The sequence below is a fragment of the Lindgomyces ingoldianus genome (genome assembly GCF_010093535.1).
Source record: "Lindgomyces ingoldianus strain ATCC 200398 unplaced genomic scaffold BDR25scaffold_27, whole genome shotgun sequence".
NCBI lineage: Eukaryota > Fungi > Ascomycota > Dothideomycetes > Pleosporales > Lindgomycetaceae > Lindgomyces > Lindgomyces ingoldianus.
In genome coordinates, this window is record NW_022985188.1 from 909,277 (window position 1) to 927,676 (window position 18,400).

Below are 18,400 nucleotides of genomic sequence, written 5' to 3' on the forward strand. Positions count from 1 at the left end.
AGACTCAAATCCAGTAGGCATTTTGCCATGGCGCCAGGCGACTCGCAAGAATTCACCGTGTTACGAGATGACTTCTATGATGTGAGTTATCACTTTTTAACTTTGGTGATGGGGCGTTTGGCGGCTTCCACCCTGGTCATTTTGTGCAGTTGTGCGCCGATCTCGAATCACCACAGCTGACAAGCTTTCACGCGCCCCAGGACCCGTCGCAGCTCTCACAATTGCTCAGGCAGCGCGCTGGGGACGCGAGGTCGCTCCAATTCACCGATTCCACCGCCACCCATCCCTCGGCCAGCACCAACGGCGCTGTTACGGCGGAGATAGCATTGAATCCCGAACCCCTCCAGCAGCAGGTACCCGCGCTCCGTCCACCGTGCAATCCAACGCCCCGACGCGCGCCTCAACCCACGAGATATGCGAAACCGAGCCTGCTAACTCACAAGACTGCGCCGACGAGCTCGGGGTTTGTGAGAGAGCGGGAAGGCGGGGAAAAGATGCATCGGAGCTTTGCAGGGGCCATGGACGACGTCCCCGGCGACACGCAGCCGGACAGCCAGATGTACAAGACCTGGACCAGTGGCATCTTCGATCATGCCAGCAATAGCGGCACAAATCCGACTTCGCTTCTCCAGCTGGTCGAGGACGGCGGAGGCACACCCACAGCTGGTTCCAACGGCGTCAAGGCCGTGGGATTCAGCCCACAGCAGCACAGTCACACGACTACCAGTCCTACTGCCATTCCCGAGGATGATCCCGAGACACAGTTCCGATTCGACCCTGCGCTTACGAGCCCGCTCAAGTTTGAGACCCCGGCTATGGCGGGAAAGAAGCGCGATAGTCAAGGCCAAGTGCTGAGTTCGGCAATGAAGACAGCGACAACACCTGGTACAACTCTGTCTACTGCCTTTTTTGGGGCTGGTGGCGGGAACGGAGCCATTGGACATGCCATGTCGCTCACGCAGGTCTTCAATGCCACTCAGGACGGCACCTCCCCCATCGTGGGCGCTCCGAGCGATGACCCTGTGTTCCAGCGACCCTCGCCCAATTTCACAAATGCACGGCACTCTAGTCCAATCCAAGCCTTGTCGAGCCCTACGAAAGCTGGCCGCACGGATCCTCCTTTCAGGTCGTCGAGCGAACCTAGGGCTGAATATGTCACGATTAAGCAGTCACAGGAGCGGCGAGCGCGAGAAACTCTACGCAAAGACGCCACAGTCGCTGCGCAAGATAGTTGGGGTGAGCCTACAGAGGCACAGAAACAGGCCGCCATACGTAGGGCAAGGAAGCAATTTGACAGGGAGGCGGGAAAATCGTTCGCACTGGTCGCAGCACCAGCTCGACCGACCCCACGAAGAGGCAGGAGAAGCAGTTTACTGTCAGAAACTCCGCAATATAAAACTCCGGTAGCTCTCAGGACGTCACGCAGGACCGCCGTTGATGAACCAACCGTGCTGCTTAGCAATGAGGACGACGTAGATGAACTATCACAACCCACCCCACTGAACGTGGACGGCGGTGATGATTCACTGGATGAACTGTCACAGGGAATTCCTTCTAGTTCAGTACGCCCCTCCCGAACCCCAACCATTACTACGCGTCGGAGGAACAGCGCAGACAATAGGATCCAAGTCGCAAACACATCCTCCCATCCTCGTCGGACGTTACTAGGCCGGGCAGCCCGTACGTCTTCTCTACCTGAAAGTCCTTCCTCAGAACCGCATCGCGAGTCGCAATTCAAGGGTGGCGTTCAGCCCTCGCCTAAGTGTCCTTCCCGATTGAGAAATAGCGAGGAATGCGTCACCATCATGGATTCACAGCCTGATCTAGAGGGTATACCGCGACCAAAGCCTCTTATCATTCCATCATCACCTTCTGTAAATCAATATAGCATTTCTCAAACTGTCATGGCCACGAAGACTTGCTACACCAGCCAAGTCATTTCGTCATCTATGCCTCCTCTACCTTCGCGATCTAGCTCACTAGAGCTAGGTGAGAATCGAGACGGCGATGACCAAGAATACGACGAGGAACGTGTGCCTAGCAGTCCGCCGGCAATTGCTCATGAAGATGAAATCGTTTATGACGAGCATTCCGCTGATGAAGAGGAACACGAGGAAGAGCATAACGAGGAGGCTGAAGATGTTGAGGAAGCCGAGGAAGGGGAAGGTGTAAATGAAAATGTTGACATAGAGGACGATGACGAGGTTCAAAATACAGGGGATGGGGGGTTAGCCGAGACACATGATGAAGACCAGGAGTTGATTCCTTCCAGTCAGCCAGAGCATGATGACACCAACAGCCCGACGCATAAGCCTCCCGAGCGTCCTCAATTCCAGCGCCAATCTACTGTTCCAGAGTCAGACATGCCTGAGGATACTGAGCTGCCCAGCATTGCTCAGCCCAGAGTTACAGAACATGTTATAGAACATGACAGCAATCATAGGGATGAGTCTGCAGCAGGCGAAAGCGTTGCCCCGAATCAAACCAACAGCACGGAGCTTTTCCACACTGCTCGTGAGGACCAAACGCCCTCTCAATTAGACAATCCCTCGGGTGAAGCCCCCAAAGACGTCGAAGCCTCAAGCAGCGAGCAAGCCCGTCGGTTCCGGTCCCTCACCGACATTGCAAATCTACCAGAGACACAGCAAACTACTGACGTCGGCGACATCGAGATCCCACAACTAAGCTTCACCGATGACCTAGATGACAGTTTCAATCAAATGCTCTCCGGGGCTTCCCCTCTCAGGCCAGCGGCCAAGAGGAGGAAGGTTGTCTATAGCGCAAAAAGGGGCCCAGCGTTCGTGAACCTGGTCAGAGGCTCAGACTCAGCGTCTAAAATAGCGCCCCCATCTCCGCTAATGCAGGTTGAAAAGTCCCGCGAGAATACCCCACCTTTCACGAACGAACGAGAAGAGGAAGGCGTATTAGCTCCAGCTCATGCCCGAGAAGAGGCCATCTTTGCGAAGCCAGCGACATTAAAATCAGAACGACCGTCCGCTTCTCTGCAAAAAACACGGGCGAAGAATAAAAAGGGGGCATTGAAGCCAGTTAACAGGTCACGTCTCGCAAAATCTACACTCGCGCCAAGATCTTCCTCGCACATCTCCGAAGTCTCGAACTCACAGTCTAGTTCTCTTAAAAACCCTGGTCACCAGCATGGTGATGTCGAAATGCCAGACGCTGGTGTTCCTATGGACACTCATGGTATCGTCGACGACGCAGGTGCGGATGAGCCGGATGAGCTCGCCGGTCCTACACCACCCAAACATGTTCGAGCAGTTCGGATTGTCTCAGACCCAGCCGACCGTGGTGAGGCTCCGTCTGGAGAACCACTTGTACCAAACCGAGTCGTTGCTTATTGGCCAGGAGGCAAGCGGCTCTTCTATCCTGCTACATGTCTGGGTCGTGCTGACAACCGCCATCTGCAAATACGTTACGATGATGGCAATCTCCATCACCTAGAGCTTGCGCATATTCGCGCGTTTGATCTTCGTATTGGCGATCCGGTCAAAGTGGACGAGATTGGCATGAAGAAGCATCACTACGTCGTTGTCGGTTTCAAGGATAAAATCGATGTCGAGACGGCAGAGGAGTATCCACTAACCGACCGTCTTGGATACATGACCGTTCTATTGGAGTTGAAACAGAGAGATAGTCTACTTAACGACGCTACCAAGGACGCCAGCGAGGTTATCTCAGTGCCCATGACAAAGGTGTATCTTACGCAACAGCTGTGGAACAAGTTCCGTGATCGAGTGTACCACTTCAATCCGCCCGTCAGTCCCAGCGAATCCGCTTCCCGAGTCGCGACTCCATCCGTAACCGGTGACCGCCCTCATACTCCATCCAAATCTCGTCGAAGCACCGCAGGCCCGTCAATGCTAAAGGACTCGATAAACCGAGCGGGCTCTGTATCATCGTCCATGAGAACGGGGACTGTATTCGCGAACATGGCTTTCGCAATAACCGCCACGCAAGATTCCTTGGATCGAGACAGCATCGCTAACCTCATAACCACCAACGGCGGTGAAGTCCTGGAAGATGGATTCCACGAGCTCTTCGAAAACATCGGTAACTCCTCTTCGTTCTCCTCTCCCCCACCCAAACCCAGCAAACTCCACAATGGCAAAGGCAAAGCAAAACCAAAATCTAAGCCCTCAACTTCAACCACGACTTCCGAATCCGGCACCGGCGCCGACGAACTCATCATCAAATCCCGCCACCGCAACCTAGGCTTCGTAGCCCTAATCTCAGACTCTCATTCCCGCCGCACGAAATACATCCAAGCCCTCGCCCTCAACCTCCCCTGTCTTCACTACCGCTGGATCTCGGACTCTCTGGCTGCAAACAAATCCTTGCCTTTCGCACCCTATCTCCTACCCGCCGGTATCGCGGGCTACCTCGGCCCCGGCGTCGTGCGGTCCCGGACAATAGAGTTGTATAATCCGTACAGTGAGGATGCGGAATTTGCGGGCAGAGTCGGGAGTCGGGAGTTTTTGCTTGCAGGCATGAGTGTATTGCTAGTTATGGGGAAAATTAAGAAAGATGTTGAAAGGAAGAAGCCGTATTTGTTTCTTACACATGCGCTGGGGCCGAAGGTTGTTGGTCGCTGCGCAGACCTGGGAGCTGCGAGAACGATGATAAAAGGTGGGGAGTGGGATTGGGTGTATGTTGATGGTGGGAAGAAGGGGGTGGAGAATGCGGAGAAGGTGCTGTTTGAGGGGAAGAAAAATGTTACGTCGACACCTAGTGCGAGTGCACAGGGGAGAAGTAAGAAGAGAAAGAGGGATGACCCTTCTACGAACATCGTGCCTACGGTCAGGAGCGGGGTGGTCAGAGGCAAGAATGTGAAGGTTGTGAGTGATGAGTTTGTTATTCAGAGTCTGATTCTCGGTGCACTGGTGGAGGCGTAAGCTCTGTTATTGCGCATTCAGAATCTGAATGCACTACTAAAACGGCGGGTGGTATTTCGGTGTCGGTGTTAATGGGAACTGTAGGATGGATGGTTTATCTTGGCGAGAGCGTATGTATGGTGTCACCTTTATCGAGTCTGATTTCGGTGCAGGTGTTGTATGCTCCTTAAAAGCCTAGCTGTGGCGTTGAAACGGGAGCGCATATTGCCTCCCCTCTCCAGCTCTCAGGCACATCCATGCGGGCTAGATATAGTACAAGACGGAACAATACGGTACGAAATAGCCCGGCATGTAGAGGTAAGCATGCTATCAGTCCAGCTTAAACTGTACCGTGTGTAGAAGTCAGACCTCAAGCGAAATATATGCCTAGAGAATGAGTACACTACAGGGAAAGCAAAAAGTAGGCGAAATCAAGGTTTAACCCTCGGGAAAAAGCATGCTATAAAAACATCTAACAACTATAGGTAACACTACACCTCCATTTTCATTGCCATTTTCGAGACCTGCTGCGAGTAATTCTAGCTCTATGTGCGGTGTGATGTGATATATACCTGGCTCCAGTAATCGAATAACCACATGGGGTGGAGCAGTAGTATGTAATCTGAGAACCATTTGTCAATAATTGTGTACTAGAATGAAGGCATGGGACTGGTACACTACACTACATATAGAGAATGGAGGTGATGAGTGGTCGGGTAGAATATCTAACTAGTCGAAAGATGCGCGCATGAATGATTTGCGTAAAATGGCATTGCGGGCTGTACTGCACGTTGAACGCGAGGTAGATAGATACAAGTATGGAGATGTGCATCAATGGATAACATTACGGTTGAGCTTACTAAGCTCAGAGTCTACATCCCCTACATATACTACTTTCGTCATAATATGAGATGACATGTACATATATTTGTTCATCTGTCTAATTACACTCTTACCTCATTCTGGCCTGGCCTACGGCGCCCTGCCACTACGATTAGGATTATCGATCTCTATTCCGTTCTCACCCATGTACAAGGTTCCTGGCCCGCGGCTCGCCTTCTCTTCTCCCACTCGGTTTGCCTCCCTACATGCCTAGTCCAGAAAACAAGTACGCCTAAGCGGGCTTCGCTTAAAGTAGTGCGCCGTCGCCGAAGCGTTTTGCAAATAGACCCAGCGCCTTGATCGTGAAGATGAATTTGTAGTTGGGATAGGAGATCATACTATCACGCACACAGTCGTTAGCAGGCACTCAATCATTCCTTCTCACAACTCTCCCCGTCTCTGTTCGTAGGTGTGAAGGGAGAGTGCAACGCAGAGTAGAGGAAAAGAAAAGAAATACTCACCAACTCTTATTAAACACCCCTTCAATCGCCTCTTGCTTCCACTCTCCATTCTTCTGCTGTCTACTCATTATCAACCGACAAGCCCGCTCAAGCGGCTCGCGATCCGGAAATTGGGCTTCTAGCAGTGCAAGCACAACCCACGCCGTCTGTACAACCTGGGATTGTGGATGTTGGTGATACACCCCTGTTTCACAGCTCCTGTATGTTTCACCCCAGCCACCGTCAGGCATCTGGCGGTCGAGCAAGAACTTGCAACCCCGTCGCACACGTTCAGAGTTGGCGTAATTCTCACCAGCACAGGCAAGTGATTCCATGCCGAACATAGCCGCATAGGTAAAACAGATGCCCCAGGAACCGTACCAGGAACCGTCCGCACTTTGAGATTTCCTGATATATTCAATACATCTTGCTTTAAACTCCCTGATCTCTTTAGTCCGATACTCCGGGTAGTGTTTCTGGAACATATGCAGCGCGGTTGTAACAGCGGTCGTGCATTCGGGGTAATCATACTCGACCATAATACGCCCAAAAACTTCCGCTGCATTGAGGTATTCTAGGTATTCAGAGCCACGCTGGGGTTCGTAGGAGGCGCAGCCGCCGGATGGGTTTTGCATAGTTAGGAGGACGTCAATGGCAGAGAAGATGCGGTGGTCTGGGACGAGTCTTGGGTATCCGGGCGTGGATTGGAGAAGCAGGACGCATTTCAGCCCCTCTGAAGTACAGTCGGACACAGTGTAGCCTTGTTTCTTGTTGGAGAAGCCCCACGCGCCTTTGCGCTGTTGGCGGTAGCATGCGTGCTGGTCGCGGCATTCGGCCTCTATTTGTTGGTCTTCGAGGAACTCGAGGGCTTTGGTGAGCATGGGTTTCCATTTCGTATCGGTGGCGAAGCCGGCGGTGTAGATCGCTTGAACGGCGAAGCATGTGTCCCAGACTTGCACGCCGTTAGTGCCGTTCATTAGCATGCCTTCGTCCTTGACCCATAGAAACTCGGGCAGGGTTTTGAGGTGTTGACGGAATCGAGGCGAGTCTGGCCCTTCATGGATGTAGCAGCAAAGAGTGTTCATGGGGCCGTTTACAGGGCCTAGGTTACTGAATTGGGTGTTTTCGTCCTCAGCGCAAATAAGCCACCACGTCCACTCCTCGGCTCTCTTGGCTAAACTCGCTGGCCGGAGGAAGGGCATCCAGATGTTGACGATGAGCCAAAAGAGGACACGAAGCAGCCAGGTCTTCGGATGGTAGTCATCTGCCGGGGAGATATCGTTGCGGTGGCTATCAAGATTGATGGTTTCGTACGGTTGGGTTAGAAGTTCAGAGCGGAGTTGACGTGTGAGGTCATTAAGAGGATAGGACCAGCGCTTGGAATAGATGTACGACATAGGGAGCATGACTTGCCGCATGTGGATCCACCACCGCCAGGGGGCTATGGGCACCCAGTCAGGTAGCAACCTATTCCACAACGTCAGCAGCATCATCCCACCGAGCCTCATACATTGAGATAACCTAATAGAAAAAAAAGAGGGGGGAGGGGGGGGGAGAGGAAAATTACCATAACTCGGGAGGTACGGGATTCACAATATCGAAATCCAACACCCCCAGCACACTCAGCCAAAACTTGGCCCAATGTGGACCCCTCACCGCGCCTCCTAACTTCCATAATGTCTCCCTCGCCTTTACCAATCTTGGATCTTCCGCATCGGCACCCAGGAGCCTGAGCGTTGTATAATTCATCACGGTCCCAAACACACTACTGTCCCCTTCAATATGCAGACCCCAACCTCCATCTTCAGGGTGTTGGCGCGCAAACAAGTAATTCTTGATTTCGATGGCATGGGACTCTGGAATCGGTGTTTCAGTCACATACCAAGTGATGACAAGCCCGGGGAGCAGGAACATTGGGCCACCATATTCGCACCCCCAGTTTCCGGGCGGGAGCTGCAGGTGCGAGAAGTATTCGAGGCCGTTGGAGGCGGCTTGGAGGGGGGTTTTGGCGGGTGGGAGATCTGGGAGGCCCTACATATACAATGTCGTCAGCCATGTCACATCGACACATGCCTCAAACTTCACACCCAGAAGGCAAGGGAAGATGTGAGAGCAAGTGAGAGCAATATTGAATCCAGAGGAAATGAGAGCGGGTCCCACCGTATCCAAACCCAAGAAATACCGATCCGCCGTGCTCTGCGGCCACTTCCTAACCTCCTCTTCAGTCTCGAGATAATGCCATGTCTGGCAGCCTCGGTCATCCAACATCCGCCATCGCAAGGGATCCGTCCTTTCGTTGTCTATTGTGCTCTTGCTCTTTGTTACACCGCCGTTTGCGGATTTGACGCGCTGCCGTGTGCCATTGGCCTCCACCGTCGTTGCCGTTTGGGTGATCGCCATAATGGGGACGAATGCAAAGATAGTGTGCGCAATTGAGCGCCCGATAGTCGTGTCATCCAAGACAAGAGAAGGGGGGGAGGGCGTTGCGGAGGTGCCATCCGCCCGCTTAGAGTCTTGGCAGGGACAGGAACATTCTCATAACCTCAATCCCGATATCGCTATTCCCCGCAGGCCCGTATTGATTTTGATCGAGATCCGGTGGTGCCATTACATGCAGTGAGGTGAGGTGGTATGTCCAGAACGCAAGAATCTGATGACATGAGTTATTGTCAGCACCAGCATCACAGCACCTGGAGGCTAGCTCGTCCTGGCACGAATCAACAATATCAGTAGACTATGCAGCATGAGTCAGGCAACGAAGGCATGGCTTTGAATCTCTGAATCTTTGAATCTTCTCAATTCACGTCCTTCTCCAGTTCAACCGGAGATGCTCCCTGCCCAACTTCCCTGTTCGGCTATATATATATACATACAGGCCCCAACCACCTGCAAGAACCATCAACTCCTGAAACTATGTTGTCAAAATGAAAGAAATTGAAAGCAGAATCTATGCCAAACCTAGCTGGCATGTACCAAGGGTCCAGGCAAATACTAAAATGCCGCTAGAACGTGGTTTCCAACGAGAGAATGCCAGGAGATTGTGAACACCTTCCCCATAAACGCCGAAAAACTTGGCCCATCCATCCACTAGCATCATTCCCTCCTGCTTGAAATCATGACCTCGACGAGGGGTCTGGGTATTAATCGCTGAGATCCGGGTTTGCAATGAAAAGACGGGTGTTGCCCATGGTCATGGTTCGCTCGTCCACGCTGCCTCGCCTGTGCAGCTCGTCGCTGGTCTTCCTGTCTACCTCGATCTTCGGCAAGCCTTGTGGCATCTGCCCCGCATCACCGAAGTTTCTTTCCCCGCTGCTGCCACTGCCACCAGATAGGCCGGTTTTGGTATGCTCGAAGTAGTCAGTAGACTTGTTGTATCCTGGAACAGGCGTCTCCTCTTCCATTAGATCTGCCATGCCTCCTTCCGACGGTGACGAGTTGTGCCCCGATGGCGGGGTAGAGTTGGAAGATAAACGCCCAGAGGGATTGGCGTAGGCGATGCGGCGTCCTGATCCAAGGGAACTGCGGCCAGATCCTGTGCGGTGATGGTATGCTCCTCCGCCTGCACCCATGCCAATGCTTCCATTGTCCTCGCTGTCGCCCTCGTCAACCTCGCTGGCACTCAGCCGCATCGGCACCCCGGTCCCTGCCAGATTCGCCGGCGCATATAACGAAGCCTTTGGTGCACCATGGTGTCTGATCTTTGACCTCACGCCCGCAGCTACACTCGAACTGCCCGCCACGTTCCGTGGAGACGCATGATGTGGCCCACCTGCGACTTCCCTCTCTGCGCGCTGCTTGGCGGCCCGTTGTTGCGCGAGTATGCGGGGGTCTTCGTATTGCGCACGATCGCACCATACGGTGGCTTTCTGCTTCCGCATGAGCGCGACGTATGAGGAAGGGGAGTTGCCTGAGCGAGCAGACGACGAGCGGCGGAGACCACTGTTGGAGCGGGCTGGGGTCCCGGTGGTCGAGGTGGTTGACGACGTTGCGTTGGACAGGGTGCGGCGCGTTCCTGAGCCCATGATCTGCTGCGGTGGGTATTGTGTGGGATACTGCGAGGTGTGCATTGTGCCTGGCGGGGTGTATGTTGTTGGAGAGGCAGAGACAGCAGCCGAGCTCATAGGAAAGACGCCTGAGGACGTGGTGCGGGTGCGGGAGTGGCCTGCTTGGCCTGCGTCGGGCTGCAGATGTGAATATGTCTGCGCAGGGCGGACAACGACTCCTGGACCAGGCAATGGCTTCCTGTGCAGTGGGTGTGGTGCGCCGTATGGAGGCGCCGTCATGGCCGACATGTTTCGCGGCGATGCGTTTTAACCTTTACAGCTCAGCGGAGTGGTTGAAACGAGGATCGGCAGCCCTAGTGTCAAGGACCGAGGACAGTACTTGAGAAAAAAGAGAGAGGAGTGAAAGCGCAAATAAAGCACACCAGATCGCAGGCGAGGTATTTCTGTTAGGGCGTGTAATAATTGCTGCAAGTGCTTGGCCGGGTTGGGTTGCTCTCCTGCTTGTTGCCGCTTTCGTACACGAGCGTCAGCGTCTGCAGCTTCAGCCCTGCAAATTCCACAGTTCGCGCCCGGCGTCAGCGCCACTAATTGAGGGGAGAGGGAAAGGCGACGGATGGTAATTGCAGAGATGGTCCTTGGTCAGACGGCAGTCCTCTTCCTTTAAACAAAATTTCCGCGGGCGGCGAAGTTCGCAGCAGGAGGATTAGAGTAACAAGCCAGCAATGGTGCAGTAGTCGGGCGAGGGTCGCTGGCCTTATTTGGACACTTGCGTGAATCGAATGACTTGGGGAAACTAGAGAATTACCATCAGCCGCGTAAACGAGAAAGCCCGCGGACGCTTTCCAGGATTTGGGACAAGTCAGGATCCTGCACCAAGGCAAGTGTCGTCTTGCACAGAGAAACGATGTACGTGGGCGCACAAGATTCAAGAACAAAAGCGAGAGGGCTTACCTAGCTGAGATGCTCGGAAGCGCATCCAATACACACGGGACGGGGCGGCGGGGAAACTGCGGCCACACTCTTCAGCTCTTCGGCGAAAGCAGATACTCCAGGCGATGGGGAGATTGACTATTCTTGTATCTTGGCTCTCAGCCCGTGCTTCCCGACTTGTCACTTGACGACAAGCTGGTCTGGTGTGGGTTCCACAAAATGACGACACGCCCTCGTATCCCTCCGTCGGTCCTCAAGAGACTCCTCACACACAGAACAGGGCTCCTCCGCAAACGCGACCCCATACATTATGACATATCCCTACAAGTCAACTCAACTCAACAAGGCTTCAAAACTTGTAAACTGTACATGAGCCTCGCAGACGTGCCGCCGGCGGAACCCTGGCTGACTTGCCTTGGAATTAAGAATTGAGCCGCCCACGTTGAGCGGCCGCCTCGGGCCTTGGTCAGAGCCCTGTGAAAGGCCAAGACTGCCCTGGTCTCTCCCCGTCATGTTCGCCGGCGTCCAGTCCACGTTGTCCCAAAAGCATTCTCCCCTGCAGCGAATCACGGCTATCCATGATGCGCCTGGCGTGCCTGGTTGGCTGTGAGCAATTGCAGAACATCATTGCATTGGCGGACACCGATTGACGAACGCTGGGAGGTGAGAAATTGAGTTTTTCGCGAGATCAGCTCCGTTGCATATCCCAGACTGCAATCCATCTATCGTGGGATGCAACGTACACTACTGCACCTCCATAGAGCGATCCCATTTTAAAATGCCTCACCACTATCAGCATCGCTTCGCCCAAATTGCCATCTGCGCTGCGAATGCGATAAGCATCCCCTCACCACAGCAAGGAAAACCGGTTCCAGTGCAAGTTCCAGAGTTCTCACCTGCATCCAAACGAACCGTCACGTTTCATACCTGTCCAATTGTTGGATGTTCGTAGCAGAGGAAGAGAGAACTGAACGGGAATTCCTGAGCCACCAGGCGACTGGGTATTCCGCGTCTACATGCATGAATGCAAGCACGATCTAGTTCCCCGCTGTGTTCACCGCATCCAGACCGCCAGATGCTGGCCTCTCCACGTCGCACAGATCTCAGTCACGTCATTCGCCTTTGCGATTTTCGCCATTGTTCTCGTCGCTAATATCTGCAGCTTTGGAAATATAGCAAAGGGACAACATCGCACTGCATCATCTCGCCGAAGCCGAAAGTATTCCTGCCTTGGCCGTGTCCATGGTGAAGCGACTGTGGAGCCTCGGAGATGGATCATGGCTGCCGAAGACGCAATGGAGTGGCGCCGAGGTGGCGCAGGCATCTCTGCTACAGGGTCTATGAGCTCTTGTGGTGAGGGAGACTCTGGTTCTACTATCAGATACCAATGCGGAAAGCGTTTGCTGGTCTTTCCTCATACGAAGACCAGGCAAAATGACTTCTCAAACATGTTTTAGAAACGTCGTGAGGGCCTCGATAAACCTTGGGCTGGCAAGGGCGGGAGATATGATGCGTGTGTCCTTTGCCATATCAGCTACAAGTGGTGTAAGAGGATAGACTCTGAGAGGCCAGACTCCGCTCCTCATCTGCGGGATATTGATGTGGGGGATTGATCTAGGCGGGAGACACGACCTCAGCCATCCACATCCCGCACCTCTTCGCCCCTCACTTCCACCGCAAAACACCAATTGCGATTCTTCTGTCCCCTCAACCAAAACCAAGAGTTGTGGAATGTTGGGAGGGGAGCCGAAGAGAGGGAAGCACCTGCATCGTGCAACAAACCGTCTCCGTCTCAGAATCCTGACTGACTCCTGTCGCTCTCGTGCATTGCCTAGTCGGGAAGTTAGTTGCACACATCGTTGATAGGGTGTCGAAGACGTCGTTCTTGGGCTCCACAGCCCGTGCCAACTCGGTGATCCAGTCGAAGCCTCCTTAGTTGGAGTGGCAACAGTGCAAAACTTGACAGCTCCTTCACTATCAGCTACGGAATAGAGCTGACCGCAGAGTCGACGCCAAACTTGACAACATCACAGGGCATTTTGACGGAAAGCCGGTAGTTTTCAGCTGGTGTGTTCCATCGCTAATGCATGCAAAACTTAGTCGGAGCTCAACCAATTCTCCGGCAAGCAAGTAAGCAGACGAAGCTCTCCAAATTGAAGCTAAGATAACTTATGGTGTGATTTCGAGCCAAGAAAAGCTAGGTTTTGGGTGATTCTCCACTTGCCCAAGGAAAAAAAAAATTTACCAGGTTAAGCCAACTAGAACATTCCCGTGGCCCCTCCGACCAACTTGTTCCTGCTCAGTAGAGTCCCGGTATTAAACGCCACTTCGTCTGCTGTTTGAAATTTCCCCAGTCCACACCATATCGCTTCTCACAGTATTCGTTCAGGATGGGAACTCCTCGCGTCGCGAAATCGGTAAAGAAGAATGCTCCTACCACAGCACCCATGATCCACCCTCCCGAAGCCATGGCGTAGCCTGCTCTCCAAATGGTGAATGCACCGTAGTTAATATGCCTCGCTAGACTCCACAATCCACCAGTGTATGCTTTACCCTTGTTATTCGGGTCCGACTTGAACCTCTTTCTTTGGATTTCAGAAGCAAGTTCGGTGGCAATGCCGGTGATGTAGAGAGCGCTCCCGACAATCAATGGAGCCTGAAGGAAGGTAGACTCGGTCGACGCGGACATAGCAGAGAGCAGAAACGCGTACGAGTTTATACTGTTGAAAATGGTGTTGAGGGCTCCGACGATGAGTGCGTTCTTAATCTCTAGAGGATCGCCCGATAAAGCAGTAACCCAAAGACTATGCTTCACTGTGCTGCCCACCGCCATACCTAGGAGTATGAGTCTATATGGTGACAATCCCAAGTTGTCGATTACACGTACTCCAATAGGAGCAGGGAGTCCTGGATGGAGGGTTCGAAGGCCCAGGCGGTGCAGAAATATCGTTCCAGTACCATGTGCAAGGATCGAGTATTGGAGAAACGGATCGAGCGCACGGGTAATGACGAAAACAGCCTTTCCGACGGGCGTTGGAGTGTAGTCACCGCGGGATATCAGGTCGCGGCTCTTAGAAGCTTCAGAACGAGAATCGTTGTTGCGCTCTCTGCCAGCCATGGTGAAGCCTCGAAAGTGTCAGAGGGTTGGTGAGAAAGAATGCAGAGAGCTTGAGCCAGAGAAACAGTAACTCTGGGTACAGGAGTAGCAACTCTTAAGTGTTGATAGATGGAAGGGAGTTTCCTACTAAGTATATATCATGAATTGATGATCAAAGAAGGCAATTAATATTCATCAGAAATCGAGATCACCATTATTGACGTAACGGAAGCTGACAAATCTAATCACGAAATGCGTGATGAAGCGGGTTTAGCTGTTCAAAGGCTCCGAAGGATGATTTATCTCCTTATTGATCCTTTTTGTCAATCTCGCGATGAAAGACGACAGGAAAGATGGAATAATGAGGAAGCAGATGAGGCTGAGGAGCTTATTCACGGGAGCAGAGGGAGCTCGTCGCTCAATGAGGAATCGTTCATGCACGACATCAGATGACAGCGTGCATTAGCGTGCTTTCCTTCCGAAGGGCAAAGCGTGTGCTTGCCAGATCACAACAGGGGCCCCCACCCTCAATCGGCTTTGCCAACTTGCTTTTCTAACTAGAATTATTGGCCTCGTTATTCTCGCAAAAGCATTTATCCAATTGCTTTCTCTCCCAATATTGATCCTGGCGCCTTATCGCTTCTCTTCATTCATACTCGAAAAACGCGTCAGAAGTTCTCATTAATGTTCTCGTGAAGGAGGCAGTGTGGAATGACCGTCGATCAAGGACTACAGGAACCAAACTCGAAGACACAGGTACCATGTTGGGCGCCTTGAAACTACGGGTTGTGTTTTGCGAAGCCATCCATTTATCCCTTAATCCAGCCGATTAATTCTCTAGTCGCAGGCAAAGACAACACCTATCCAGAAGCTGGGGACTCAGACATCGTGTGACCTCCAACAAACGCCTTGGTATCCTGTGATACTTGTCTAGCCTGTCAGCGTAGTGAATGAGATGCGGCTTTTACCTCCCGTTCTACCAAGGAACTGAACACGCCGCCGCTTCCCATCGCGGGGTTCTCACCATAACGATCAAACCACCCCTCGGATTCCGGCTCTGTCACTTTTCGACACCTGATTCTTGCCTCCTCTAGTCTCAGTTGGTTTTGCTAATATTTTTTTGGGTTTTTCGTGGCACCTTCTTGCTCTCCAATGAGTATTACGTTCAATAACATTTGTACCCTCCTGGAGAGTGTTGAGAGGGTTTCGACTCTGCACCCTCGACTTCCGCCGGGACGGGAGAAGTCTAGTATCCGGCAGATCATCTGCAATTGGTTTGCAGACCACCGAGAGACGATTGACCACCCTTCCACAAATGGAGGCGCCATGCTGTCCGCCCTGCTCCCCCACCGGAGAAAGGACCGCGTTTACGGATTGCAACAGCCGTTGTTATCAAAAAAGATCACTAAGTTGGTGAATTTCAATCATGGGCAAAGACTGCTCTTCGATCGGTGGAAAGAGCGATCCCACGGCGATCTCGGCGCATGTACAGAAAAGGCGATGAAGCCATGGGATGGCACTTTCAGCAATAAGCAGCCTGTTTCAATAGAGAAAGTTGATCAACTTCTCGTCCAGCTCGCCGCGAAATACCGATTCTCCGACCCAGCAATACGAAAACAACGAGACTGGAGTGTGAGTACCGATACGGTGCTGAAGAATATTCTTATCAAACTTGAATCCTATGAGGCCAAATGGCTGGTCAGGTTGATACTGAGGAATTATTGTACCATCGAATTAGATGAGGAACTTGTTATCAAGCAGTTCCATTTCTTACTCCCGAGTCTTTTGCTGTTTCAGAACGACTTCGATGCGGCACTATCTCTCCTCAGAAGGGATCTCCATGCCTTCCCCTCCATCCCTGAGGCACATATGGAGGAATCCTTCAGAATCGAAGCAGCGAAACAATTAAAAGCTGTTGTTGGAATCAAGGTTGGGCGTCCGACTTTTCATAAGGCGTGGGTGAGTGATTCCCTTAGGTACCCCAGCAAAGTCTTACACTTGCTAACTTAGCAAAATAAAGTCATTCAAAAATTGTTTCCAGCTGGTAGGGAATCGTGCATGGGCTGCTGATATAAAGTATGACGGTGGTATGTCGCTAAAGAAAGCTTTGTAGTTCTACCTATTTTTAAGCTAACGTTTATAGAATATTGCGAGACACATGTGGACTTGGAGAGCAGCCCAAACGACATTCAGATATTCTCGAAGAATGGCAAGGATGCTACATCAGATCGCCAGAAGCTTCATGGCACCATCCGCCAAGCCCTCCGTATTGGAGAAACGGATTGCATGTTCAAAAAGAAATGTATCGTCCTTGGTGAGCTTGTTATTTATAGCGATAAGGAACAGCGAATATTGGACTTCTCGAGCATTCGAAAGCACGTTTCTCGGTCCGGCTCTTTCATTGGGAATGCCCAAGACTCACTCCCTCATGAATGGGAACATCTCATGATTGTCTTTTTCGATGTCCTTTTGCTAGATGACAAGCCTGTTATGAGGGACTGCCTACAGAAACGTCGAGACATTCTCAGGAAGCTGATTCGATCTATACCTGGGAGGGCAATGCGTTCCGAGTGGTGTCTTGTTGATTTCAAGAGTGATGAAGGAGTTGCGGACCTGAAAGACTTCTTTGCTCGGACTTTAGCTAATCGCCAGGAGGGCTTGGTTTTGAAGCCTTTGCATTCACCTTACTTCCCACTGCTCTCCGATACCGGAGAACGACAGCCAGGGTATTTCATAAAGTTAAAGAGAGATTACCTCTCCGACATGGGTGGTGAAAGGGATCTCGGGGATTTCGCGGTCGTCGGCGCAAGTTATGATGCGCAGGTAGCTGCAAAAACGAAAGTCAAGCCGCTACATTGGACGCATTACTACATTGGGTGTCTTGTCAACAAGAATGCGGTCCAAAACTCCGGCGCAAAGCGACAATTCAAGATCGTTGCAGTTATCAGTCTCGACAAGTGCATTCCAAAGCCCGAGCTGCAATACCTCAACCGCCATTGTCAACTCCACTCGACACCTCTACGCTGTGATGACGGGATCGAGCAGTTTGAAATCAAACATTCTTACAGCAGCAGCACTCGTATGGCTGTCGCTTTTAAGGAACCATTCGTTGCCGAGATTCTAGGAAGTGGCTATGAAAAGGCACAGAATGAAACTTTTGAAATGCTTCGGCACCCTCGCATCAAGAAGATTCATCACGACCGGACGTGGGAAGATACGGTCACAATGGAAGACCTACAACGAATGGCAGAGGAGAAGTGGGAGGTACCAGATACCGATAAGCTTGTGGGACATGCTCGAGACGTTGCTCTCTTAGTCGAGAAGTATGCACGAGGGATGAGTGCGTCTCAGAGTTCCATCTCGGGATATCAGACCACGCAAGAGACAACCCAACAAAGCCCACCCTGGACAGTACAAGTACCCCTTCGAACACCACCAGACAATGCAATTGTACAGTTGACACAGCCGACGTGGGCCATGGCTTCTACATCTCAGTTCCCTGGCAGTATGCAAGGGGCTGGGGTCAAATCATCAAGAGAACTACGCGTACTAGTACGAGAAGACACCGTTGAGCGAATAAAATCCACTCCACCCCAGCCACGGCAGCCGCTAAAACTTCCTCTTTCCGCACCTCCCAAGTCCCCTCTTGTCGACGCATCCCCGGCCTTGAAGAAACGCAGCCACAACACGGCAGCAGTGAGCCCCCCGCCCACAAAGCGGAGGAAGATCCCGAGCCCATTCAAGGATTCCGGCATGAATAGAAATCAGGGAACTTTCGAGTGCGATTCCCAGGAGAAGACTATTCATATATACGTGGAGGAGGGTTGGAATATTCAGGTCCACAGCCGTAGGTAGTAGAGTGGTTGCATGGAAAGTACAAAATTCCTTTACTTCATTCTTGTGTATATATCTTTAACGATAATTCTTCATTTACAATCAACTATAAAGAGAGGGCACAGTTTATTATATAATGGCTAGTGTGTCTACGGCCCATGCAGTCCTGCTTACGCTATTCCCTCAAACCCATTGTCAACCGTCACCCTTGCACCTCTCTCCCTTTCCCACACCCATCCGTTGCTCTATCTCCACAGACCGCATGATCCCTCCAGTCGGCGTCGGGCATGGAGCCCGGCTTGTGTAAACATGCGTGTACCC

General features: G+C 52.1%; 5 protein-coding genes across 5 annotated transcripts; 2 read left to right on the forward strand and 3 right to left on the reverse strand.

Annotated features, from left to right (window-relative positions):
• Positions 1 to 27: 27 nt before the first annotated feature.
• On the forward strand, positions 28 to 5,032 carry BDR25DRAFT_344706 (uncharacterized protein; the record flags this gene model as incomplete). The annotated part of the gene is made up of 2 exons (XM_033693970.1): positions 28 to 81; positions 177 to 5,032. 2 exons carry the CDS (start codon positions 28 to 30, stop codon positions 4,911 to 4,913), a joined length of 4,791 nt encoding a protein of 1,596 aa, XP_033544856.1. The 3' UTR covers positions 4,914 to 5,032.
• Positions 5,033 to 5,772: 740 nt separating this feature from the next.
• On the reverse strand, positions 5,773 to 8,821 carry BDR25DRAFT_335770 (lanosterol synthase). Its single transcript, XM_033693048.1, has 4 exons — positions 8,375 to 8,821; positions 7,782 to 8,245; positions 6,236 to 7,681; positions 5,773 to 6,112 (listed from the first exon to the last, which is right to left on the reverse strand). The coding sequence occupies exons 1-4, from the start codon at positions 8,612 to 8,614 to the stop codon at positions 6,022 to 6,024; spliced, it is 2,241 nt and encodes a 746-aa protein (XP_033544857.1). The 5' UTR covers positions 8,615 to 8,821; the 3' UTR covers positions 5,773 to 6,021.
• Positions 8,822 to 9,354: 533 nt separating this feature from the next.
• On the reverse strand, positions 9,355 to 10,497 carry BDR25DRAFT_233147 (uncharacterized protein; the record flags this gene model as incomplete). Its single annotated transcript, XM_033685428.1, has 1 exon — positions 9,355 to 10,497. The coding sequence occupies one exon, from the start codon at positions 10,495 to 10,497 to the stop codon at positions 9,355 to 9,357; it is 1,143 nt and encodes a 380-aa protein (XP_033544858.1).
• Positions 10,498 to 12,974: 2,477 nt separating this feature from the next.
• On the reverse strand, positions 12,975 to 14,588 carry BDR25DRAFT_61103 (uncharacterized protein). The gene is made up of 3 exons (XM_033698818.1): positions 14,394 to 14,588; positions 13,369 to 14,274; positions 12,975 to 13,265 (listed from the first exon to the last, which is right to left on the reverse strand). The coding sequence occupies exon 2, from the start codon at positions 14,264 to 14,266 to the stop codon at positions 13,448 to 13,450; it is 819 nt and encodes a 272-aa protein (XP_033544859.1). The 5' UTR covers positions 14,267 to 14,274; positions 14,394 to 14,588; the 3' UTR covers positions 12,975 to 13,265; positions 13,369 to 13,447.
• An 809-nt stretch (positions 14,589 to 15,397) lies between these two features.
• On the forward strand, positions 15,398 to 18,100 carry BDR25DRAFT_335773 (uncharacterized protein; the record flags this gene model as incomplete). Its single annotated transcript, XM_033693049.1, has 3 exons — positions 15,398 to 16,204; positions 16,266 to 16,332; positions 16,389 to 18,100. 3 exons carry the CDS (start codon positions 15,398 to 15,400, stop codon positions 18,098 to 18,100), a joined length of 2,586 nt encoding a protein of 861 aa, XP_033544860.1.
• Between the last annotated feature and the right edge of the window lie 300 nt (positions 18,101 to 18,400).